Source organism: Amblyraja radiata, chromosome 1 (assembly GCF_010909765.2).
Source record: "Amblyraja radiata isolate CabotCenter1 chromosome 1, sAmbRad1.1.pri, whole genome shotgun sequence".
NCBI classification, from domain to species: domain Eukaryota; kingdom Metazoa; phylum Chordata; class Chondrichthyes; order Rajiformes; family Rajidae; genus Amblyraja; species Amblyraja radiata.
In genome coordinates this window covers 142,211,274-142,238,662 of record NC_045956.1, presented here as the reverse complement: position 1 = coordinate 142,238,662, position 27,389 = coordinate 142,211,274, and the positions used below count along the sequence as shown (strand labels likewise).

Here is a 27,389-nt window from a genome sequence, read left to right as displayed (position 1 = left end):
CGTGGATGTACAGTAGAGAGGGGTTCGATCACCTTGAAGACCACCAGTGTTGAGGGTCCCATCACCCCTTTGCTCCACATGGAAAACAACTCCTAGCATCCATCCAGCCAACTGAGACAAAAGCACACTGGATAGCCACCAAGTGGTCACAGGAGTGGAAGGCAACCTCATCTCCATTACACAGCTACATCTCTTCAACAGATAAAAGCTGTCCAGGGTCTGACCTCCCCAGAGGAGCATGAGTGAAGCTCAACAGACTTTGTACTGGAGTTGGGTGTTTCAATGCCAGCATGTGGAGACGGGGGCTCCGACAGAGCCCAGCCTGTGAATGCGGAGCAGAACAAGACAGCCAACTATGTCATCTCTGGGTGCCCGCTCTACCACCCACCAAATGGAGCTCAGGGCCCGGCAGACATTGACGCAGGGACAACAACCTGGCTGCTCAACACCCGGCTTGAGATCTAACTATTCCTTTGGTTTATGTTTCATTCGCAAGAAGAGGGGGGGGGCAGTGTGGAGGAAATGTTATGATTAATTCTAATCAACTGAAACCTTCCAGTGACAAAGTCCCGAAGCCAGTTGCTGATCGAGACCCCAAGGCCTAGGTCCAGGCATTTAGTTTGATGGCGGTAGAGATTCTGCCTTGCTGTGCCAGAGACCCGAGTTCAATACTGACTACGGGTGCTTGTCTGTACAGAGTTTGTATGTTCTCCCCGTGACCTGTGTGGGTTTTCTCCGAGATCTCCGGTTTCCTCCCACACTCCAAAGACGTACAGGTTTGTAGTTTAATTGGCTTGGTATAATTGTAAATTGTCCCTTGTGTGTGTAGCATAGTGTTAGTGTACGGGGATCGCTGGTCGGCGTGGACTCGGTGGCCAAAAGCCATGTTTCCGCGCTGTACCTCTGAACTAAACTAAGATGAGCTTGTAGGCTGGGATCTAGTCAATGAATAGCTTCCTTACTGTCATGGAACTTAGGCATTCTTGTATAGCAAGGGTCATCCTTCTTGAAAGTCATGGATCTTTTTTGTTTTTATTTACTTAAGAGTTTAGAAGATAACTTGTTTAAATATATCTTTAAATTAAATTATTTACTTAATTCTTAAATATTTTCAAAAGTCTGCAGTTATGAGAGATGGGCCAGTGCAAGCAAGGTCTGTATTCTGTAAACTTTTTAGTTTTATACTCAACATCATAACCTTGTACTTCCCAATGTTTTGCATTCACCGCTGAGACAGCTACTCTATAGAGAATTTTGCATTCACTTTTGCCTTCATTCTGTTATTTTCACCTCTTTTCTTCCTTATTTTAAATGTTAATAGAAAAATCTGAAAATCACATGTAAAATGCTACCGTATAGATTTTGTTTCAGGAAATATGCATTTGATTTAGCAGCTAAGCTATTTCCTGTTGTGCTGGTGATATGTTTTTGAATTGCATTCTGAAATAAAAATGCTGCCGACCTGTGCAACTGATCCCGTGGCACAGGTATTTACTCAGAAAGAGCGATGCTACACTTTTGATAATCAAATCTCCAAACCTTCAGTTTGGCTTCTAAATTGTGAAAGATTTGCATTGCTTCTCCCCATTCAGTTTCCCTCTTCACACACGACTGACCTGTTTAGCATTTCCAGTATTTTCTCTTTTTATCCGTCCTGAGCTACTATCTACCTCATTGGAGACCCTCAAACTATCTTTAATCGGACTTTACTGGACTTCTATCTTGCACTAAATGGTTTTCACGTTATTTCCTTTGTCATGTATATGTACACTGGATGGCTAAATTGTAATCAGATATAGTCTTTCTGCTGAAGGGTCTCGACCCGAAACATCACCCGTTCCTTCTTTCCAACTCCAGCATTTTGTGTCTACCTCAGTCTTTCTGCTGACTGGTTAGCGACAAAAAGCAACAAAAGCTTTTCACTATCTCGGGACAAGTGACAATAAACTAAACAAAATAGTCTTTCTCTTAAATAAGGGCAATTATTACAATGTTATGAAAGTGGAGTTGTCCAGGTTGGACCGTGCAAATAAGCTAAGAGACAGATCAATAGATGTACAGTGGTGAATATTAAAACAGACAGTCCATAACCTTCAGCAAGAATGTATTCCAATTAGAAATGGGGATTCCACGAAAAAGAGGCACAATATTTTAACAGATCTCTCTTTTGCTTTAATCAGTATCACTATTAATATTAATACTATTTCCATATGACGTTGCCCAAGGTAGTGGAGATTGTGATTTGAGAGATAATTTCAAAGATACCTCAACTTTTCAGCAGTGCTTTTTTATTATGTGGAAAAGTGGAGGAATGACTGTTTAAAATGGAAAGCTCAGTATCAATTAAATGAACCGTTTTGTGTTACAAGATGTCCAGTTCTTGATTGGTGTTAGATCTGTACTCATGCAAGTACCCAGGGAGTACTTCATACAATAAATTTTAGTTGACACGCCAGGAAATAACAGACTTGCTGCAGAGAACCCAGCCTTTGACTTGCAGATGTACCCACAGTATTTGTGTTTTCCAAAAACATGCTTTAGTTACAAAATGTACATTTATGCTGTACGGGACATTCATCCGTTATTATTCATGTTTCATTACAGTTGTTTGCAATAGTTTCATTATAACATTGATTTTCCTCACAAACATTTATTTAGCACAAGAGGTGTAAGGTTACACAAGCCCCAGCCCTATTGTTCAATAGCAGGAGAACCCTTATCTGGTCTTTTCCCCGAAAGACCTGGTGGCTACCTCACCAAGCTTCAGTGCGTCCCTTGGCACGAAGTCTTGCATCTTGGAATGTTCCTGTTTCCATGATTAAATTGTGGACACCTTCATGTATTGGAACATCTCCAGGTGTTGAATAAACTAAAGCATGTATACGGTTGTTGCGGTTAAGTTTATGGTCAAGTCAAGAGACTTGCAAGAAGTTAATGATGGGGAGATTTAGTTATGGAAATACCTTTTTGAATGTCAAGATGAGCTGGTTAGACTTTTAAGAGTCAGAATAATGTAGCACAGATGCAGGCCTTCAACCCACCATATCCATGTCATCATTGGGTACCTGTCTCTGTTAATCTAATTTACTAATACTTGATCGGCAACCATTTATGCTTTGATATCAAATACTCCTCCAAACACTGCTTAGATGTGGTAAAAATACCTGTCTCCATTACCTCTTTAGGGAAGTGCATTTTAGTTTGCAACAACTCTGGATGCAAAGTTTCTTCCTCATGATCGCCTTGAAGCACATTACCTTCATCTTATACCCTCTGGCTTTAGACAACTCTGCTAACGGGAAAGGTTTCTCACCTTCTACATCCTATGCTCCTCAATTTTGTGATTCTTGATCCTCAGCCTCAGCCTCCTGTGCTTTGAGGAAAATAAACTCAGCCTGCTCAGACTCTCTTCATATATGTAATGTGCTACCCTAGGCAGTGTCCTGGTAAATCTCTTTGCATCCTGTCCAGAGATTGAAGATTGCCATCACCCGGCAGTTGGGTGATGGCATTATAACGACAATTTATCATCCACAACCTGAATACTGTTCAGATCAAAGTCCAAGCAGACATGAAGGTTTCATGATCTGGAGAATTTTAGTGTAACTGAAAGTTAATTATTGTCGAACGTATTCCCTTGACCTTATGATGAAAGAGGTTATTGATAAAGCAGTTGAATATGATTGACCTAGGAACCTGGAGAGAGAGATCCTGCATCTAGGTGATATTTAATTATAAATTTAAAGAAAGTGGGCATCATTGGCACGGTCCATCCTTAATTTCCATTAAGGTAATGGTAGGCAGCCACTTGCAAAGTTTTGAGCATCTGGAGCTGATGTACTGAGCATAAAAGTCAAGGTTGATGGTTTTGCAATCAATTTAAGTAAGAAGTAGACTCGCTATGTCATCCAACAATGTTCTGCTGCCACAAAACATGGTGGAGAGTGTACTCATTGTAAATACAGAGCTTTGTTTCTGCAAGTTCCATGCAGTATTTACTGCTGTTAGTGTTATCATGCACCGATGAAACAGAGAGATTTCCCTCTGGTGCTGGTTCAACCACCATCTGCTCTAGACTTGTTCTGAGATGCACTGTCCTGATGAAAGGTCATCAGTTAGAACATTTCCAATGTTAACTCAGTTTTTCTCTGCAGGTGTTGCCTGACCTGAGACTTTCCGGCATGTTCAGCTTAATTTGACATTTCCGATATTTGCAGCTTTTTTTATTTGCAGCTTTTATATGTTTGTACCACTAGGTTAGCTCTCTGGCCATTTTAGTGGTCAATTGTGTGCTTGGAATGGCACAGAATGGTTAAGAAATTGATTTATTTGTGATGTTTTGAAGGGCGCTGGAGAAAAAAGCTTTTTGCATGGTTCTAGAGAAACTTTTTGCATGGCTCTGGGGGAGAAGCCAGGGGAATGGGACCAGCCAGTTTACTTTTGCTAAGAAATGGAGAGTGACTAATGGGTTAAACCATCTCCTTCCTCCTGTATCCTGTCTGTTCTGAAATGTTCTTTTCATGGTGCTGCGATTTGAACTAATGTCGCTGGAGCAACAACAGGAGATAAAGCAACGTTAGGAGAACTGAGAGATGTATTTTGTTTAGTTTACAGCGCGGAAACAGGCCCTTTGGCCCACCGAGTTCACACTGACCAGCGATCCCCGCGTATTAACACTATCCTACACCCACTGGGGACAATTTACCCATCCACCAAGCCAATTAATCTACATACCTGTACGTCTTTGGAGTGTGGGAGGAAACTGAAGATCTCGGAGAAAACCAAGGCAGTCATGGGGAGAACGTACAGACAGCACCCGTAGACAGGATTGAACCCGGGTCTCTGCACCACCGTGCCGCCCTTATTGTTGAGTTGTTAAGTGATAATGTTCCAAAATTTGCTGTTTGAGTTGTACTTCTCCGTCATTGGTTTGTGAAAATAGAATTTTGCTGGCTGCCTCAACATTAAAATGTATTGAATTGTTTTTAGATACAGTATTTGTAAGGGGATATATGAACTAAATTTGTAATGGAAGGTTAAAGTAAATTTCAAACATTTGTACCATTTTAACACTATGTTAATAATTAATTACATGGTCATAGAGTGATACATACAGTGTGGAAACAGGCCCTTCGGCCCAACTTGCCACCAATGTCTACAACTAAAAGTTAGTTATTAAAAGAATAGAGTCTCTTCCTATGGGAATGAATTGGATACATTAAAAAGATGTGATGCACAATATAAATTATATGATGCTCAATTTGCAGGTGCAATTAACTTTACAAAAAAAATGGAAATACGTTGCATGGTAGTGCAGTATTTTTAACATCGTCAGTTTCAAAAGTTCTATTGAAACCAGTATTTCTTAGAACTAATTTTTCACCAACACAACACATTTCTCTAATCAAATATGCACCAGTAGCCAAGACACAGTTCAATCAGGAGCGGATAAAATACACCATAACTATGTCTTTGAGATGTGGGAGGAAACCAGAGCACAGACGGTGATACCCATGCAGTTACAGAAAGAGACTGGTATCTTTTGCATTACAACAGGGGTTCCCAACTTTTTTCATCCTGTTTACCCCAGGCAACCTTAATAGAAACATAGAAACATAGAAATTAGGTGCAGGAGTAGGCCATTCGGCCCTTCGAGCCTGCACCGCCATTCAATATGATCATGGCTGATCATCCAACTCAGTATCCCGTACCTGCCTTCTCTCCATACCCTCTGATCCCCTTAGCCACAAGGGCCACATCTAACTCCCTCTTAAATATAGCCAATGAACTGGCCTCGACTACCCTCTGTGGCAGGGAGTTCCAGAGATTCACCACTCTCTGTGTGAAAAAAGTTCTTCTCATCTCGGTTTTAAAGGATTTCCCCCTTATCCTTAAGCTGTGACCCCTTGTCCTGGACTTCCCCAACATTGTTAATAGCACATAACAATGTTATTTCACTTATTTATGAACAACTAATGATGAACAGATACTAGTATACCAGAACCAAATACAGTCAGTCAATTAGAAAAAATATGTACAAATCCAGAATCAACAAATTTTCCCCAGGTTGGGAACCCTTGCATTACAACATCTGAGGTGAGGGTCAAATGTGGATCCCCAGAACTGAGGCAGCAGCACTAATTGCTATGCCCTCCTTCCAACACCACCTCCACACCCTGCTGCTCTCATCTCCCCTCATGCCTCTTGATTCACGGCTGTGGAGGCACTTGAATTGTTGCATTTGATCCTGTAAGTACTTTTCAAAGATGCATAGAATGGAACTACTGTAAATGGCATCCAATTCTGTTCATGAATATTGCATCGTGATCATGTTTTTCATATTATGTTTTTTGTCAGTGTGTTAACATTAACACATGCAGGTGGAATAGTGATCTCTCTCACAAAGCCAATTAAAATAATTTTAAGATTCTTCTATTTTATCCTACTATTTTTGTTCAGAAACACAGTTTCTAATCCCAACTAAGGTTTTACTCTGGTGTCTTTCACAATGTCAGATCATCCCAACGCATCATTGTAAATGAATTCAGCAACAAATTTCTATGCAGCAGTATCCCACATATAGTGGTTGGATAATTTTTATAGTCTGTTTTAGGCTTATTGATAAAGATAGATATACGTAAACCAGATGAGACAGTTATTGAAATGGCTTCAAAGCCATTGTTATACAAACTGAAGCCACATTTATATAAACCAGGGGCTTGTATGTTCCTATGTTTAAAATAAAAGCGTATGGTAGAACAAATCAAGATAAAGAACTGGTCAAATAGTCTAAAATAAAATTTTCTTTTTACAGGTTTAAGGAAAATAACTCAGGAGAACAGGGATAGATATCGAACTCAGCTAAATGCAACAAAAACTGCTATCAGCACACCCAAAAGAGGAGAAGAGGATAGTGGATAGGTCTTTTTCAGTTAAGGTAGTAGATAGGACAATAATGGAATGTATATCACAATTGAAGAAAACTGGAGAAGTGATTAAGCTGAATTTACAGGTTGCCACAGGGGTTTTAAATGGCTACTTTTCATTGCTCCCTTTTTCAACAAAGTTGAAGCTGGGCTCTTTATATTAAAAAAAAAAAAGACTTTATGCTATAATTCATTTCAAAGTGGATGTAGATCTTGCTTGGAGTTAAACATACTGCAAATATTGACAATATTCACAAGAATTCGCAAAATACCTAGAAAGACAGAAATATGAAATAAAGTAAAACATACTGGAAATTCTCAGGTCAGGCCACATCAGAGGAAGAGAGAGAGACAATTAATAATTTGATTATAATCTTTCGTCAAACTGATAGTGTTATTGGCCTGAAAGTTTGGTTTTCTCTGTAGATCCTATTTGAGCCACTGAGTGTATTCAAAGTTTCTTATTGTTTCTTTAAACATATTTAATATCTCAATAGGTTCTATGATTGGACCTCCCTCTAATCCATGTGGGTTACCAATACTGGTTACCAATATTTAAGTAGCTCAATAATTCAGTCTCAAAAAACTACAAACCTATTGAATTGGCTTTTGTTGTCGTTAAATTGCTAGTACAGCTGTAGTATTATTTCATATCCATTTGAAACCTTGTGGCAATCACTTTAAATAAATCAGTTTCTCAAGTAGGTAATATAGGCAGAGATATTTTAGATTGGCTGAAGCACTGATGTCAGGTCAGTACTGGGAGTGTAAAAGGGATTAATGTTAGATGCTTCTCAAAACTCTTATTAATAAACTGAATAATTTATAAAAATATCTCCTAATAGGATCAACCATTGAATTATTTCATAGCTTTTAATGTTTCTAATTCATATTTTGCTTTATACTTTCTTATTTTCCAATTAATACGAGGATTTTGGACAATATAGGAATTTACAGAAAATGCATTTTAAAGAGATTAGCTTTACTGTTGGTCCTTAGGGAGTTCCTAGGGCAGTGCTTCTTAAACTATTTCAGTGTCATTCACCCTTGAGTCTATCACAAAATTTCATTCACCCCAGACTAAAATTTCTTATGTTTTTTGGTAATTTTCGTCCAATTCTCCCTTGCGTATAATTTTATATATAATTTATTTTGTCACATGAGCAAAAAACATAAATTAACTCATTTCTTGAGTGTTTATTTTATTCAACTTTTTGAACATCCTAAAAATATGTAAAGAAAACGGGATGTAAAAAAAAATGTAAATTAATAAAAAGTATAATCACCTCTGGAGTTGGAAAATCATTCTATGAGAATGATACAAAACCATTCCAACGTCTAAACACCGGGCTTCAGCCCCATCCTACCCTTTCTGGCTTTGATTACTGCAGTTTTTTTTCTTGGAAAACTAGCTCAAAAAACCATGGAGTATGTGATTTAATATATTAGTATCCAACAAATATAACTTCCTATAAAAATCCCTGACGAAAGCTCACAATACCACCAAATATTAACTTTGGTAGCTAAATTGCTACACAAAGTAAAGTTACAGTTCACAGTTGCCTGCGGCGATCCTCCAGTGTTGCCATTTATAAATCTATGATCCCACTAGCTCGTCCGGTCTTCCCTAAAAGGTTATATTACAGTAAATTTGGGAAATATTCTGCTACTTTGAAATTAGAAAACCACAGGTAGAGAGAAAACATATCAAATTTCCAGCTCCACTGCCATTAAAACCAATAAGAGTTTACTAACCACCTCAATGGCAATGCCTATTTTAAGTATAGAAAAAATATATAAATAAATGAATAAATTAAGTCATTCACCCTTCATTCACCCCTAAATAATTCCATTTGCCTGTGGGTGAACCATTCACCAGTTTAAGAAGCACTGCTCTAGGGGTCAAGAATAGCCAGTTCAATGGGTTGTGAGGTGGCTGGTGGGACCAATGTGGAATCTGAGGACAACTTTGGGAGGGGACAGTTGGAGCCGATGGGCACACCAAATAGACTGTGGTACACTCCTTCCAATGTTTTCAGCAGCCTTCAGTGTCTTCAGATGAAGAGACTCCAGAATCCTAATACCAACCCACACACTAGCGGTCAGGGCCAGGGATTCCCACAAGCTGGTGAAAATATTATACTTCTCCAAGGAAGCTTTGAATCACCCTTGATAGGTTTCCTCTCTCTTGGAGTCTCAAGATGAAGATTGAAGTAGACTTTTTGGGGGTGGGTCAGGTGTCAGACATGCAAATAATGTGACCCATCCACAGGAGCCAGCCTTGAGCCTGGGCATTTTGACCATAAGGCAGAAGACAATGAGGTTGGTTCACTCTTTATACCAATGAATTTGGAGGACTTTGCAGAGGCAGTGTGGTGATTCCAACAATTTCATTAAGAGGTCTTCTTTGGAGTTATCTTTCCTCCTCCTTCCTTGCGTATCGCACCTTTCCAAAGGTTTGGGTCCTTCCCTAAATTGGCATTGAAGTCACCCAGGAGACATCTTTCCTGGGATTTAGTTTTCTCAAGGACACCATAATACTTGCCGTTTCCCTCATTGGTAGTTTTTGAGTTTGAGTCGTATGCTCATTGGTGTATTTGTTCTACCGTGCTATGAGCCAGAGCAGCATGAAATGTTCATCTATCCTATGAGGAGAAGTTGTGAAACCAGACCAGTTCATACTTCAGGAAGTTCTCCACCTTGCCCTTCAAAAAAGGTGTAGTCTCCACCTTGTTCTGCCTTGCATAATTCATTCCAACTCAAGAAAGAGCCTTGGAGTGGAGTCCTCCACTATAATGGATCTCTTGGGTCCATGATAGACATGATAGACATCCCAAAATAGACACAAAATGCTGGAATAACTCAGCGGGTCAGGCAGCATCTCTGAAGACTCGGTCATGTATGATCTGGCCCACAAATCTAATTCATATGGGAGTATGTGTGCACACGCACGATAGGTTTGAGACCCAGGCATGATTGTGACATTAGAGGCCTGAAATGAGAAGAAAGAGGACAAGGGTAGGGCAGAAAAACTGTAAATATTATGCTTTAAATATTTTGGCTCGATTAAATATAACTGATCACCAGACTCATTGCATTTGTTTGCTTTTCCAAATACGTTCATTGAATCGAACTTTAAAGCTTGGCCTCAAAAGATAAAAATAAAAACAAGCAAAACAATTTCCAAGGTAGCTTTGAAATTGAAGGTTTGAGTTCATTACTATCAAGATGCCACAATTTTGATTTCAACATGCCATGCATTTTGTTTGTCTCTCCGAGTTACACTGTTGTAGTTGAATATATGAAAGTTAGAGAAATTAATCTAGCTTGACTGACCCTGGCATCTGCCAGAGGACACATGCCTTATCCGACAGATTGTTGTTACGCCAGAACCAGTGCTGTTACTGCGTAGAGCAAAAAAAAATATGGATTGGATCCAAATTATTGTTTCGGAGGAAGAAATTAAATATCTTGAACTTGGTCAACTCATTGCAAATATATTAAGAGATCTGTCATTTTACACTAACAAGTTTCTACCAATCAACGCATTGATTTGAGGAGGTCTATTCTGGCTGTAACCACTTTATTATTTTCAACCCATAATTTTGTATCACAGGAAAGAATGGATTTGGCATTAAACTGAGGCCTGCAGTTCATGTGGTGGGAATAGGAAAGAAAGCCAAAAAGCCCATTGTTAAATAACATAGACAGGTGAGCAGTGTCAGAATAAATTAAAAACTGAAGAGCAGAATCAATGTTAAAGGTTGCACTGAAGGCTAAACCTAAAAATAGTAGGATATGCATGGTCTTTTTGTTAACAATAATGAGATAGTGGGAAGGCATTTCCTGCCTAGTCATGTGAGCAGGAAGAATTAAGCAAGCTAGTTCTAAGTGAATCGAGAGTTGTGTGCACAGGTGGCTAGGCGTCAAAGACTGTAATGCCTGTGGTACACGTAGAAAAATGTAGGAAACTGAGGCCATCATAGTGGAGCCAGCTTTCACATCACAGATAACGGGGCAAGATCCAGCTGTTATGCATCCAGCTGTTGTGTCGCACCTGGACCAGGGGAAACTGTAACTGCATCCTGATGACTTAAACCATCACCTATGTTTTTCAGCATTAAGCACTACAGATTAATATTTGGCATTCCAAAACAGTACCACATTTGCTTTTACAACGAGTTGTAAAGTACATTGTCAGCACATAATTGGATGTTCAGACAAATGTTGATAGGATTAATTTTACAGTAAAGAACTTGAATTAATAGATTTTTAATGAATTGCCTCTGGCATTTTCAAGAATGTCAATGCATAGAAGACTGGGAATTTCAAAAAATGTTTACATATGGAGCCCAGATTTGTGTCAGTACAGAAATAATTTGGCACTATCATCCAATTAGATGATGGCTGATTTGTATTCATGTTATCGATTGCCATATGGCCAGTGTTCTTGGGCGTACTGGTCTCATCTAGTCACTTAAGGTAAGGCAAATTGATAAGGCCCACAATCCCCAGTTTATGAACCCATTACTTAATGCTGTCTGTCTTCAACACCATAAATTTGTATTTTACTTCAACCCATTGTTACTGAATAACATTTGGAAGTACAATTAATTGAACTCCCTGACTTAGTGACCACTTCAGAAATTTAGAAGGATTTGCGAAATATGACACTCTTATTTGCAAATGAATTTTAAATCTGCCTGGTTGGTCCATCTTTGTTAAATACCTTGTTCAGCTTTCTCTTATGATAATCCCAAGATCTTGCCACAGCTGGTTTAAGATTTGAAAAATTATTATAATTGGAAATTCATAGATGGGTTTCCATTCTAATTTTCCAGTTACATGGTGTTAAATCAGAAAATGGTATATCCCAATCCAGAATTATTTTGTTAATTCATCTTAACGGATAGAGAATTATTGGCTAAAGAAATGTAATTTCATGAAATGCATTCTAAATCTTTGCCAGAAGCACAAGGAGAAAAGTTGCCTCTTATGTTAAGACTAAAAATTAAGTCAATGTTTGTGATGCTAGTGGATGTTAATTACTTTTGTGTAAGAGGGACTATGACTTAATTGGCAGGGTGAGGAGATTGGTGTGTGAAAAGATGATGAAAGGATGATACCAGGTGGACAGAGAGCAACCTTTTTTTTAGTCATAAAATGCTGGAAACACATAACTCAGCAGGTTAGGCAGCATCCCTGGAGAACATGGGTCGGGACCCTTCAGAAGTTTGTTTAATTCCTTAGGAGTTTTTAACCCACTCACAAATGCTGGGTAATGGCCTCTGAGCTGATGTCGGTACTTCCGGTAATAGTAGTAGGAAAAATACTTACTGTCTGATAAACTTTCACTCGTTGTGAGTGAACATACTGCATACTTTAAATTATTTTTGTTTTAACGGCGCATTGGCATTCAGTGCATATTCAACTGATTCCTTAATGAAGTGGTAGTCTCTAAAGTTTTTGTTAGATCTTTTTTAACAGAATTGTAGATTGATATCAGAATACCCCTAAATTCCAGATGAATTCATTTGCATTGACCCAATAAAGCTTATCCAAGAATTCTGAATACAAGAAAGGTAATTCATTTTCACTGATTGTAACCCAAATTATTTTTCATTGTGGTATGAATTCACATTTACATTGATCAAAAACACAATTAGTAAAATAATCTAAAGTATATAGGATGTTATCATTGATTTAAAAAAAAATTTGCTATATTTATGTAAAAGTTGTGCTCACTGGCATTAAGGTAACAATTTGCTGATTGCAGTAGAGGGCATGTACTTATTTAGCCCTGACCAAATGTGCATACTCATGCACAAGCTGGAATTACGGAATCAGTGTTGATGTGCATGTCTATATTTAGAAAGCAAAAAACAAGTGAGCGAGGAAGCTTTTGCCCAAGAGAATATTTTGACCGAGGTATTATTGATTTGCTGCCCCCTGTTGATCAAATCAGTTATGCATCTAGTTTTGAAAATACATTTCTGTTTGTAATAGTGTTTTGTATTTTAACTTTAATTTAATATTTTTATTTCAATATCACAAATCATAGTGGCATATTATTACTCCATCACCATATTTCTACCTTCCGTTCCTGTCCAAACAGTTGGACATAAGGAATTACCACCCAAGATCTGTTTCTTGGCATTTGATAGCATACAGATTAACATTACATATTGATGTCTTCATTATTAATGCTTGGAAGATCTTGGGTTCATCCCACTAATATTTCAATTGTTTGCATCTCGCTAAATTCATATTTGGGGCCCTTCTGATAGTGCAGGCTAACAAACTCAAATCTGACAAATTATTAGTAATCCAATTGTTAGTTTCTCCCACTAATTGTTCTGTAAACAGCAATGTGATGAACTACTACATGGTGTATTTTAGTGTTATTGTTTAGTTCAGTTAGTTTGGTTGAGAAATAAATGGCAGCAAATACACAGAGCATTTCCCCCTCAATACCCCACTAAAGACAGAAATTAGGGTCTCTTTAATGTATATGCCTACAAATTGCAAACTTGCCCTAAACTTTAATTTGTTTTGCACTGTGCAAAACAATTTCAATGTACATAAATGTGAGGTTGATCCCTTGGGCTTAAGACATTTCCCTTCAGAAGAGCTAGGGACATTGGGGCAGAGACAGTTCTTGGCACCACATCATCACTTTGGCCTTTAAGTGGATGTCGCATAGCTATACCAGAACAATATTTGGACCAAAATTGTGAGAACGTAGATAAAATGCATTATTGGTTAAGTTTGGAAGAGAACTGCTATTTTTTTCCCACTCTCCACGATGAAGTTGTGAAATAAGATAGTGTTCTGATGGAGGAAAAAAGGTGCCGATCAGAAGAAATTTTTTACATAGGAGTACAAAGAATACACAACATGGAAAGGGGGCAGACACAAAAGACTGGATGCTGACACCTTGAACAAAAAAAAATCTACAGGAACTCATCAGGTCAGGCAGCATATGTGGAGGGAAGTGGATGGACAATGGATCAGGTCGGGACCCTGCAACAGAACTTGAAACTTTAATTATTCTTTTACGATGTGGCTCTTAGAAATTCACTATTCCAGACAGCCATGATATTAGCTCAGGCCTTCAGGTCCTGACAACATTCTCGTAAATCTCTGCAATCTTTCCAGTTTAACGACATCCTCCTGATGGCAGCGTGACCAAAACTGAATACAATGCTCCAAATGCAACTTCACAAACATCTTGTACGATTGTAACATAACATCGAAACTTCTGTACTCAATGCCCTGAATGATGAAGGCCAATATACCAAAAGCCTTCTGACTACACTGTGTACCTGTGCCACCACCTACGGGGAGCTTTGTACCTGCAATCCTATATCCTTCTGTTCTGCAACACTCCCCAGGGCCCTGCCATTCACTGTGAAGGTCCTGCCCTGGTTTGATTTCCCAAAATTCAACACCTCGTACATATTGCTTGTCAGCATTTGTTACCCATCCAAAAAATACTTTTTCCAGAAGTGTTCTATTTAAAACTCCGTTTACTTATCCATTTCATGTGAAGGTTTAGGATTTCTTGCCTCGTTAACTGGATTATTTCAGATTCTGTTAAATTTCGATCATGTCGCTGAGTCTGGAGGCTAGATAGGCCTGGTAAAAATGGCAGATTTCCTTTCCTAAAGTGAACTAAATTAACTTAAGGCGATCTAGTAGTTTCACATCAGCAGGTTACTTAATTGAATTTAAATTCCCCTGCATTTATGGTGGAATTTGAACGTGTCTCCAGATCAGTAGTCCAGGCCTCTCTTACTAGTCCAATAACATAACTACTATGCACTTCTCTGCATGCTATACCACCTCATGTGCAAACATGTTTTAGGAAGCATTAGTATCAGCTTCCAAGGTTAATTCATCATTTTACTTTGGAGTGATCTTTACCTCGTATCTTGGTTCCAGGCAAGTTACTCAACATTAGTTATTCATTGCATTAAACTGGCTTTAAAAGTAACTTGCTTTGACCTTGCCTTTTATCTTTTTCCTAGGCTCATCTGAAATTCCCAATAGATTACCCATATTCTCCACCAACCTTCAGATTTCTGACAAAAATGTGGCACCCAAATATTTATGAGGTAAGTTACCATAACATTACAATTTGCTATTTCTTGAAACATTTTAAGATAAAAGACTAAACTGGTCATAGGAAACAATTGAATTTAAATGACGATTTTCATTTTGTAGAAATCCCAAAGAGCAATTGACAGCCATTGAAATAATTTCCCGTGGCAATGAAGGCAACACTATAGACGGTCATGGCAAATTTTCAAAAACGTCAACATAATAACCAAATAAGCTGAGCATTGATGAATAAATATTCCCCAGTGTGTTGGGAACAGCGCTTTGAAATAATCCCATGTATCTGTGAGGGTGGATGGAAATTTAATCTAACGTCTCACTGGAGAGAGATCTCCCACATTGAAGGTTATCACCAGTTCTACACTGATGGAATTTTTAGTTTTGAATATCTGGAATGTGACTAGAGCCTATGGACAGTGCTAATTCTAATTAATGACTATAATTAGATCAGTATTATAATCAATACTAATTGATGGTAAAGGAACTGCTGCCTTGATTCAAAATGTCACTTCTTTGGGTCAGTCTGAAAACCAAAGGATTTGATCAAACAGCACTTCTAATATAGCTTTATAGCTGGTAGGCATTTGTTAGAATAGTTACCTACAACTCCAGTTTGCTCTAACCTCGGGTCTGCCATATCCCTGAAGGGTAGCAGCATTATTACAATCATTGAAGGCTTTAGATGCTGCAAATGTGAATTCAAAACAAAACATTGCAGGAAAAATTCAACGGGTCAGGGATCTGTGTTGAGATACTTTGTCAGAAATTGGGAAAGAGATGAACTAATTTTAAGTTACAGCGAGGATGGTAAAAGGATGGATAGGACAAAGGGAATATCGATGATAGGTGAAACATGGGATAAACTGGTTGATATATTGATGAGTGAAGTCAGAGAGAACACCAACAAAAGAGCAAGAAAACCAGAAATGCGGAGCTGTGCGGAAGGTCAAGCTGGGAGTGAGAGTAACAACAGAACCAATAATCCAATAGATGGATGCTCTCAACAGAACTGGTCAGTTCCAGCAGAAACAAAGAAGGGAGTTACCTGAAGCTATTGAATTAATGATCATCTCGAAGGCTGCAATTTGGCAGAAGGAAGCTGAGCTGTTGATACTGTTGGGCCTCATCATAGCAGTGCAGGAGGCCACAGGCACATAGGTCCCAATAGGAGTGAGATAGAGTATTAAAGTGGTAGGACTTCAGGAACCTCGGGATTGTCCAGTGGTCTCAACACAACAAAACGATTGCCCATTATGTGATAGGTTTTACTCAGTGAAGAGGAGACTTCACTGAGGATGTCGGAGAGAACACAAACAAAAGAACATGAATACCAGGAATGCAGAGCTGTAGGGAAGGTCAAGCTGGGAGAGATGAACCAGACTAGTGTGCCTGTGCAGCCTAAATTACTTGTCGAACCCAACTGAACAAGATGAGACCAGTGCACCTCACCTCAGCTCAGCCTGACTCGCACAGTCCTTCAGCTCCAGTGAATTGATAGTCAAGTCAAGTTTATTCGTCACATACACATACGAGATGTGCAGTGAAATGAAAAGTGACAATGCTCGCGGACTTTGTGCAAAAAGACAAACAAACAAACAACCAAACAAACTACAAACAGAATGGAACAATCACATATTATTTTAGGCGGAAGGAAAAAGGGATAAAACAGCACTTTAAAAAAAAGCAGTATAGTGGTACAGTAAAAGTTAGTCCCTGGTGAGATAGGAGTTTACAGTCCTAATGGCCTAAATATGGTAATATTTCCGGACAAGATGCTTTCCACAGCCGCTGAGTAGAAGCACTGGAGGATCCTCAGAGACACTGAATTTCCTCAATTGCCTGAGGTGGTAAAGGCGCTGCCTTGCCTTACTCACGAGTGCTGCGGCGTGTGATGTCCATGTCATATCCTCAGAGATGTGGACTCCCAGATATTTAAAACATCTCACCCTATCCACAGTATCCCCATTTATCCTCAATGGTGTGTACGTCCTCGGATGATGTGCCCTCCTAAAGTCCACGATCAGCTCCTTAGTTTTTTTGATTTTCAAGAGGAGGCTGTTGTACTGACCAGAGTGCTAGATCAGCCACCTCCTCCCGGTATGCCTTCTCATCGTTGTCTAAGATCAGGCCCACTACCACAGTGTCATCAGCAAACTTGATTACTGAGTTGGAGCTGAACCTTGCCACACAGTCATGTGTGTACAGGGAGTACAATAGGGGGCTGAGGACGCAACCCTGGGGCGAACCTGTGCTCAGGGTGAGGGACTTCGATGTATTCCCTCCCATCTTGACTACCTGGGGCCTGGCGGTGAGAAAGTCCAGGGCTCAGGCTCACAGGGGGGTGTTGAGCCCTAATTCCAGCAGCTTCTCGGCCAGTCTGGTGGGGACTATGGTGTTGAAGGCTGAACTGAATTAAAGGTCATGATTCCAGATAAACCAGCTATTCACTCTGTAACACTATTGTACACTTGCGACACAACAGCCTGTTCCCTCTTAACAGCATTGATCCTCCTGCACAGATGCCTAAGACCAGTTTACTTTGTTTTAATCAAAAGTGCTTGTGATATTTTTGGTGGACATTTTGCCAAGTTAGACTGATCTAATCTGCCTGTGCGTGATCGATATCCCTCTATTCCCTGCACTTCCATGTGCCTATTCAAAAGCCACTATTGTATCTGCTTCCACCATCTCCCCTGGCAATAGTTTCCAAGTCCTCCCTCTCTGTGTGGGGCAAAAAAAAAACGTACCTTGCATATTATCATTAAACTTTCCCCCTCTCACCTTATTGCTATGCCTTCCAGTGGTGGACATTTCCACTTGGGGGGAAAACAATTCTGACCATCTTACCCTATCGATACCCCTCATAATTTTATACATTTCTTTCAAGTCTCCCTTCAACCTCTGACATTCCAGTGAAAACAATTCTCCCTGTAGCTGAAACCCTCTCATCCAGGCAGCATTCTGGTAAACCTCTTCTGTACCTTCTCCAAAGCATCCGCATCTTTCCTGTAATGGGGTGACGCGAATGGGACGCAATATTCCTAATGCGGCCTAACAAAAGTCCTATAGAGCTGCATCATGATATTCCGACTCTTATTCACAGTGGCATTGTGAAGCTGGATGACTTTCGTGGCAAGCCTTCACACCATTTCCATCCATGTGGCATACAATCTTTCTGCATGTGTCATTCATGTTTTCCCACTGAAGGCCCTCGTCGTATCCAATTGTAGCACGACTACAAGTGTCGAGCACAAGTGTTGAGGGCGACACAGTGACGCAGCGGTAGAGTTGCTGCCTGACGGCGCCTGGCCACGGGTGCTGCCTGTATGGAGTTTGTACGTTCTCCCTGTGACCGCGTGTGATCTCTCCGGATACTCCTATTTCCCCTCGCACTCCAAAGATGTAGAGGTTTGTCGGTTAATTGGCTTCGGTAAAATTGTTTTAAAAAAATTGTCCTTAGTGTATAGGATAATATTGGTGTGCGGGGTGATCATTGGTCGGCACAGACGCAGTGGGCCGATGGGCCTGTTTCCGCACTGCATCTATCTCGAAAGTCTAAAAGACTCAGCTGTGAGAGAACAATTGTGCCGGCATTACAACTTCTTGTCCTTTACATCCGTGTTGCAAGGTGTTGTGACCTTTCCATGCTTGTGGCTATTCTGCATACTCCATTGAATGTTAGATCTAATATTTCATACAGCTTCGCTTGAATTTTCTAGTTCCCTGGCCTGCACTTTAAACATTCCTGCAGCACCTATTTGGAAAGTCTGAAAGTTGAACATGTTGCCCGCCATCCCTGTTTGCATGTACCAGAATGTGTAACATGCAGAACCCCTGAAAGGGCTGGATTAAAATGTCACTTGTGTATTCTGAGGAAAACTCAGTCATGGTTTGCAGTGCCACAATGCTCATGAGTATTTCATTTGTCTCAGCTGTTAGTGGTGTCACTTTCCTCTCTCCCAGTATGGCTGGATTTATCCGTTCTAATCTTGGATATGAAGGCAATATGATACCATCCACTGTGAAGTGGCTTTCCAGGCACCCCACTATGAGGCATTCATCATTTGTAGTCGAGTACTGTCAGACAATTGGCATTTAGGAACTGTGTGGGGGGATAGGTATCTGAGGAAAGCTGAAGCAAGGAGAGCTAGTAAGATGAGAAACAGCTACATTTGATCACCATGGCACAGTAAATGGAATGAAATATTATTAAGAATTGGCAAATGGGTGAGCGGTTGAATTTACAGGTAATGCTGTCTACCCGTGTGGCTGCACCAGTTCAGGTTTTGGTCAATGGTATTTCTCCCCAGGACGTTAACAATTGGGGTCTTGATGAAGGTCATGCCAATGAATGTCAAGAAGAGGTGGTCACACTTTTTCTTATTGGCAGTGGGTCATTGTCTGGTACATTTGTGGCAGGAGTATTATTTGTCCTGTATTATGTTGTGGACTGCTCCATTCTTTGTGGAGTTGCAAATTAAATGTTGTAACTTCTATTGTTCTGGGCCTATGTTAGATGGTGGATCAATGTTACAGTAGCTGCAGATGTTTGGGTCTAGAGTACTGCCCTAAGGAACTCCAGATATTATGAACTGGGGTAGGCCTTGTTTCAAGTCTCTTAGTACCACCATTTTTCCAAAAACCTTGATCTCCCTGAACCACTCTTTCCACTCAAGTCCTTAAATGTGTCATGGCCTTAAATTCATGCCCATTTTTCCTGGGTCTCCTTGTCTCAACACTTGCAGTTAGGTTTCTGTTCTGTTCTGTCCAAAAAAAAGTTGTGATCCAACCTTGTGACAAAGATGAACAATCCCATCTTATCACTCCTGACTTGTCTGCAGCCTTTGACATGACCATGCCTTCCTTCTCTGACACCTCATTTTCATTGCCCGCTTCAGTGAAACAGCACTTGTCTGGATCCACTCTTGTCATTATTGAATCATTGAACAAAGCTGCAAACTAGACCTGAAATATCACTTATCCATATACTAAGGGCATGTGATATCAGTAGAATTAGGCCAGTCGGCACATCATCTACTCCGCCATGCAATCATGGCTGATCTATATCTCCCTTCTAACCCCATTCTCCTGCCTTCTCCCCATAATCTCTGACACCTGTACTAATCAAGAATCTATCTATCAAGGTCTTAAAATATACACTGACGGCCTCCACAGTCTTCTGTGGGAAAGAATTCCACAGCTTCACCACCCTCTGACTAAAGACATTTCTCCTCATCTTTTTCCTAAAAGAACGTCCTTTAATTCTGAGGATATGACCTCTTGTCCTAGCCTCTTCCACTAGTGGAAACATCCTCTCCACATCTACTCTATCCAAGCCTTTCACTATTCAGTATGTTTTAATGAGGTCCCCTCTCATTATTCTAAACTCCAGTGAGTACAAGCTCAGTGCTGACAAACGCTCATCATAGGTTAACCTGCTCATTCCTGGGATCATTCTTGTAAACCTCCTCTGGACCCTCTCCAGAGCCTGCACATCCTTCCTCGGATATGGTGCCCAAAATTGCTCACAATATTCCAAATGCGGCCGTACCAGCGCCTTATAGAGCCTCAGCATTACACCGTTGTTTTTGTATACAAGCCCTCTTGAAATAAATGCGAGCATTGAGTTTGCTTTCTTTACTACCGATTAATGTTTTGGGATTCCTGCACCAGCACTCCCGAGTCCCTTTGCACCTCTGATTCCTTGATTCTCTCCCCATTTATACTCCAGAAATGCTGCCTGAGCTGCTCAGTTAATCAAGCACTTTATTTTGGTAAACTGACATCTGCAGTTCCTTGTTTCTCCTAGCTAACATCTCCATCACTTTTCCTGGCAATTCCCTTTAGTTCACCCAGGTGTCACATAGCCTTTGTGTCATATTTGATTTTGAGATGAACATCGAGCTACATCAGTGCTAATACTCTGAATGCCTACTTGCACTCCCACCAACATCCAACCAGAGCCTCGGATAAACCTTTATTCCACATCTTTCTTGCATCAACACCTGAATATTTAATCATGCTCCTGGTTGGTCTACTTGTTCTATCCCACCCCACCCCCCATAAACTGTAGTTCATCTGAAATCCTGCTTCTAATATACATTGTCCAATTCACTCCTGTGCTTGCTGTCCTGCATTAACTCCTGGGGTAAATATTCTCTTGATTTAAAAATAGTCTATTTTCATTTCTAAATGGCCTCATGCTCTCTCTGATGATCTTTTGGCTTACAATCATCCAATATAGATGTGCTTCTCCAATTTTAGTTTCTCAATGTTCCATATTCAATCACTATTAAGTTGTGAAGGTACTAGATTCTAAAGTCCCCTCATCCCTAAACTTGTTACAACTCTTTAAATTGGAAATCACATTTAATAAGGCAGAAAGAGCAATGTTTCTGGGGCATCGGAATAATTAAGAATACAATCTCTTGTGAAGAATTATAATAAAGAGCCAAACAAAAAAGTAATTCCCCACTTGAACCAACACAAGGGTAACTCTATAACACAGGTTGTTTACTGAAGTTATTGACTGAAGACAGTCAAAGCCAAGGGTAAGCAATGGTGATTCATATGCTTGATTTGTACAGAAGCTCTAGAAACTAAAGACTTGACTCCTTTATATTGTAGTAAAGGGCCTGTCCCACTGCGGCAACCTAATTTGCGAGTTTAGAAGAGTTTGTTCTCGACTCAAACTCGCAGCATGGTCGACACGTGGTCCTAGGAGGTCACTGGAACTCTCCTTCATGCTTGAGGGACGTTCCCGCATACTTGCGGCCTCAGTTTGGTGGAGGAACAGTTTTCAGCATGCTGAAAAATTTTCCACGAGTAAAAATTGGTCGGCATGGTTCTTTTGAACTCGTAGTGCAGTGGAGTGGGGTCGCTAGGCAGTCGAGGTAGCCGTAGGCAATCTCCTTTGCTGACCAGGCATTTTAATTGGCTCATTGATGTTTTCAGGACCAAGGAAAACCGACCGGTAATGTTAAATGCCCGCTAATCTTTATTAAAAGTTCTCTGGCTTGTTAAAAGTGTCTCCTCCCCTTCTCTCCCCCCTCCGCGCTCTCTAAAGGACTTACCGTACACTGTGCCAGCTGTCTTTTCTCTTCCTGTTCATCACGGGTGTGAATTTCAGACCGTGCTCCCCCGCTTTCCCTGGCGTGTGCGTGCGTGCGTGTGTGTGATGAAATAAGTCCGACTGCAATAGTCAATACTAGCAGTGAGTCAATTGAAAGAACCATGTTTATAAACTCAGCTGATGAACAAATTTTCTTCAGGGATGAAAACTTGCCTTAAGTAATTTTTTCATGACTCCATTCCCAAACCAAGGGGATTGACTGAACAGTTCTCTGAAGTAGTCTATGTCTCAGACTCTGAACATATAAAATCCTGGCCACATTCACAACTGGAGGATTGTGTACACTTCTGCTTGCCTCATTATAGGGAGGTCATGGTCAGAGAGAGGATGCAGGAAAGATGTATGAGAGTAGTATTAGGATCTACAGTTGTAATGGGGCTGTTTTCTTTGGCGAGGGGAGACTGGATAGAACTAGGAAGCTGTTTCCTTGAGTGGAGTTCACTGGTATAACATTTTATGGTGCAGGGATTAAGTGACAAAAGGATTTTTTTTTTTTAATGTGCTGCATGTGTTTGGAATCTGGAATCCCAGCCACTAAGGCAAGTTTCATTGTGGCCTTCAAGACGGAATTGAATAACTAAATGAGGAAGAATTTGGAAGGCTTTGGAAAAGGGCCAGCAAGGCAGGGTGAGCTTGAGTTGGTGGATAGTGATGGGCTGAACAATCACCTCCCGTGCTATAACCATACTATGAAGTAAATGTCATAGTATCACCTGTCTGAGTAGAAAACATGAATTTTCAGATTCCTCAATTTGTTTTGACATTTACCATTGTGAAACTTAATTTCCAAGGACGTAGGGGCATCCGGAGAAAACTCGTGCAGTCTCGTGGAGGACGTACAAACACCAGCCATAGTCAGAATTGAACCTGGGTCTCTGACACTGGATGGGCAGCAACTCTACTACTATGTTGCCCTTTAATACACGCAAACACGCGCACACACACAAGCACACGCACACACACACTTCATGAGGAAATCTTTTTTTCAGACTTGGATTGTTGTCTTATAGTTGTTTGAAGTATTACTTTGGTGATCAAGACACTTTCTGCTTTTAGAATGGTGATGTTTGCATTTCAATACTCCACCCACCCGTGGACGATCCCCAGAGTGGTGAACTCCCATCTGAGAGGTGGAATCCAACTCAAAACGTCAGGTAGGTTATACTTGATGGCTGGGAATTTAAAGTGGGTTAGATTTGTTTTAAAAATCACAGTGTCTTTTACAAAATGTTTTTGTTTTTGAAAAAGGAAACAAACAAGAAGTTCCCAATACAGATCTTGAAATTATTGTGTGTTAATGATAAGAAGTATCCCCAGAAATAGGATGATTTATTCTACTATTATGTAGACAGGAGATTTGTTTGACTAGTCACACAACACATTTGGTCCATATTTTTCAATGAGCTGTTTAGTAACGTTTGCTGGTACACAAAATTGCTGGGGAAACTCAGCGGGTGCAGCAGCATCTATAGTAACGTTTGCTGTTCACCCTGTAAACAGTTGCCTGGCTACAGAGGGCATGTCATAAGTTAAAGGAGCAGAATTAGGCCACTCAGTCCATCAAGTCTACACTATCATTCAATCATGGCTCATCAATCTTTCCCTCTCAACCCCATTCTCCTGCCTTCTCCCCATAACCGCTGACACCCTTACGAATCATGTCAGTGGAGATTTGTAATAATTGGGTATCTAATTTAGCATGTCAACTTCTTCAAAAGATCTTCAGCAGAGAAACAGCATGATCAACTGATCAAAATGAAAAGCCTCATTGATGTACATGGGCTGTAAAAGAGAAAACTTGCAAAACAGTTACACAATTGCGACCAAATCAAAAGCAAAGTAAAAATTGTCACATGGCAAAGCATAAAAACATCATTAAATCTGGAATATAAATTTCCTTAAGAAACGTGACCTGATACCTGTAAAGTTAATTTCCCATTGCTAAGGATATTTGTTGATTAACTACTTATTACATAGTTAAATCTTGATTGCACTATCCCTGACCTTTCACATTCATATTTACTGTCTGATTTGTAAATAAACAGCTGGAGTTCATGTCACAATAGCGATCTCTGCACAATTTTCATCAACAAATACTGCAATGATACAGCCTGGTGCAGCAATAGTTATTTCAGGATTTCCACATTTAACCGCATATTTGCAGTGAGCAGAAGATCGAAACAGAAAACTGGGAGGAGGTGTTTAGGCTCATAGTGGCTGCTCCTCCATGTAAGAGACTCAGCCAATCCTCTTAATAGTTTGATCCTATATTCTTCCCATAATCTTTAATGCCTTTTGTGTCTGTCTATTCATTCTCCCCTCAGATATATTCGTTGCCTCTTGAATCATAGAATTATGGAGATATAGCTCGGAAACAGGGCCTATGGCCTATCAGATCAGTTCTGACCATCATCCACCTGTTAATGTAAATCCTACATTAATCCCTTTCAATTCTCCACACAACTCCCCTCAAATGCTACCACTCGCCTAAGCACTATGGTTGCACATGCAAACTCCACACAGACCATACCCAATGTCAGGATTGAAAGCGGGTATTTGGCACTGGGAAGCTGCGGCTCGACTAGGTGTGCAACTGTGCTGTAGAGAATACCACAAACACTGTAGGAAAGAACGGCAGATGCTGGTTTAAATACCAGAAACTCTGTTCCCTTTAGGTTAACCACAGTCTCCTTGTTCCTAAATGTCTTTACCAGGACCGTGACTCTGGACCCAGTCCCCAGCCAGCGTTCAGCATGTCATCTCATGAAAGACCCCATATGTTTCACTGAGATTTCCACTTATCTTTCTGAACTCAAGTGAATACTGCTCTAGTTGACATCCCAATCATCTCCTAAATCTGCAGTCTTCCCACATTCAGAATCAGTCTGGTGAACTCCCTATTTAGTCAACTCTATCCTTGGGTAATAAGACCTGAGCTCCACAGGGTACTCCAAGTGTGTTAACATTAGGCGGTTTACAAAATATTATTGCCCCCATTCTTAACCTTTTGCAATGATAGTCAATAATTGTCAATTTTGTCTGGTAGTAATGGTGATGCTGACAAGAACAGTGTTAATTAGGAAATATTTAAATTAGAAATCTACAAGATGTGCTGTTTTTGTGGTAATAAAAATCAGTTTTTACTGGAAATAACACAAAGTGCTTTATTGTAACTAAATTCTCCAGGACTATACTTTTAAGCGTCATCTCTTTATTGAATGAACCAAACACATTCTCACCAGCAAATGTGGACGCTTCAGTCATGTTCAGAAAATGGAGAGATAGCAAAGGGAAGGACAAAGAATATGCTGAAATCATCAGGTAAGATCATTTCTGCAGACAAAGTGGAATAGCTTCTCCACCCCACTCCATGCTTAGCACCACACACAAGAGATAGAATATTTCTCTAGATCATATGAAGAACCAACAGCTGCATGATAGGGATCTGCTATTCAATCACATGCCTTGTAATATTTACCTGATATTGGGTATGTAAATGTGTAAATGTAGATCCAACCAATTTAAAATAGAACCCACCTGGAAATTCAGCTGTGCAGCTATTTTGAATAATTTACTTAAAAGGAAATTAAATGCATTATGTTCAAGAAGGAACTGCAGATGCTGGAAAATCGAAGGTAGACAAAAATGCGGGAGAAACTCAGCGGGTGCGGCAGCATCTATGGAGCGAAGGAAATAGGCAACGTTTCGGGCCAAAACCCTTCCTCACACTCTAACTGAATGCATTATTACATGATGCATTATTATGCATACGAGTGTGATCCTTATTTTATACACCTGCATACAACAATTAATTTCCAAATATTTATCCAATAAGGAGACACCTACACACGGGTCATTCAGTCATCTATTATGTCAGAGCCTTTTGCCATCAACCATTCCTCAGCCCACCTGGCCAATCGATGCAGATCCTGCTGCAATCTTTCACAACCATCTTCACTATCTGCAAAACCACCCACTTTTGTATCATTTCACCACAGTTCATCTTCTAATCAGTTAATTGGAATTAGGTTTAGGTTTATGACTGTCACATGTACCAAGTTACAGTGAAAGCTTGGTTTTGCATGCTATCCAAACAGATCAGATATTCCTTAGATCAAGGGTTCCCAACCTGGGGTAAATTTACCTCCAGGGGGTAAATTTCACCTACCCAGGGGGTAAATTTGTTGATTCTGGATTTGTACATATTTTTTCTCATTGACTGACTGTTTGGTTCTGGTATACGGTATCTGTTCATCATTAGTTGTTCATAAATAAGTGAAATAACATTGTTATGTGCTATTAAAGTTGCCAGGGGTAAACGGGACTAAAAAGGTTGGAAACCCCTGCCTTAGATGAAGAAGATTAAGTCAAAATGTAATAGAGCAGAAGGGGAAGATATAGAGAGCGGGATATAGTCCTCAGCATTGTAGAGCATCATTTCCAAGGAAAACAAGCTCAACCTACCTTGTCTTTCCTCACATGAAACATTCCATCCATGGCAACATCCAGATCGCCTGTTCCCACTCCAATATAATCATGTCCTTCCTCTGGTGACAAGAAATACACCTAATATTTCAACTGTGGCCTAACCAATGTTTTATAAACTTAAACCAACCCTCAGTGGATGTGTAGTAAGCCAGGGCATAGAATATGAAATCAAGCATCCCATATGCCTTCTTTACCACCTTATCTGCTTGTTCTACCAGTCTTCAGCGACCTTGTTCCTCAGTCGGTGGAGTTGTTGCAGTTCATCAAGGAGGCTTTGAGAACATCTGTGAAACAATTCCTCGGTCCACTAAATAATGTTTTAGGAGCCTGGTGCTGGACAGCCAAATTGTGTGGCCTGTTTATCAGAACCAACTGACTGAAAGCCTGGGGAGAATAATGTTGGTTCACTTACCTTGCCTGTGAATGGAAAGGATTTTGGTAGTGTCTCAACAGCACCCAAGTCTCCAAAGTGTTTGCTGGATTATGAGCTTTGTGCCAGGTTTGAAGTTTTGATGGTGAAATGCTCTTCCTCAGTCAGTGAAATGAAAGACAATGTGCTGCACTGAAACTGATGATTTTCATAGTCAATATCTGCCTTCCTTATAAGTTTGTTCTTAAGATACGAGTAGTTGCGCATGGTCTGATCAGGAAGAAGCATGGTGCAGCAAAATAAAGCATGTTCAATTAACAAATTAATAGCTCGATGTTGAAGAGAATTGGAA

General features: G+C 40.1%; 1 protein-coding gene across 1 annotated transcript in view; it reads left to right on the top strand.

Moving 5' to 3' along the window:
• Positions 1-27,389, top strand: part of ube2r2 (ubiquitin conjugating enzyme E2 R2) — a 68,570-nt gene that overhangs the window by 38,687 nt on the left and 2,494 nt on the right. The window contains exons 2-4 of the mRNA XM_033032103.1: positions 14,957-15,043; positions 23,236-23,333; positions 25,366-25,500. Coding sequence (XP_032887994.1) covers positions 14,957-15,043; positions 23,236-23,333; positions 25,366-25,500 — 320 coding nt within the window. The remainder of the gene's footprint in view (positions 1-14,956; positions 15,044-23,235; positions 23,334-25,365; positions 25,501-27,389) is intronic.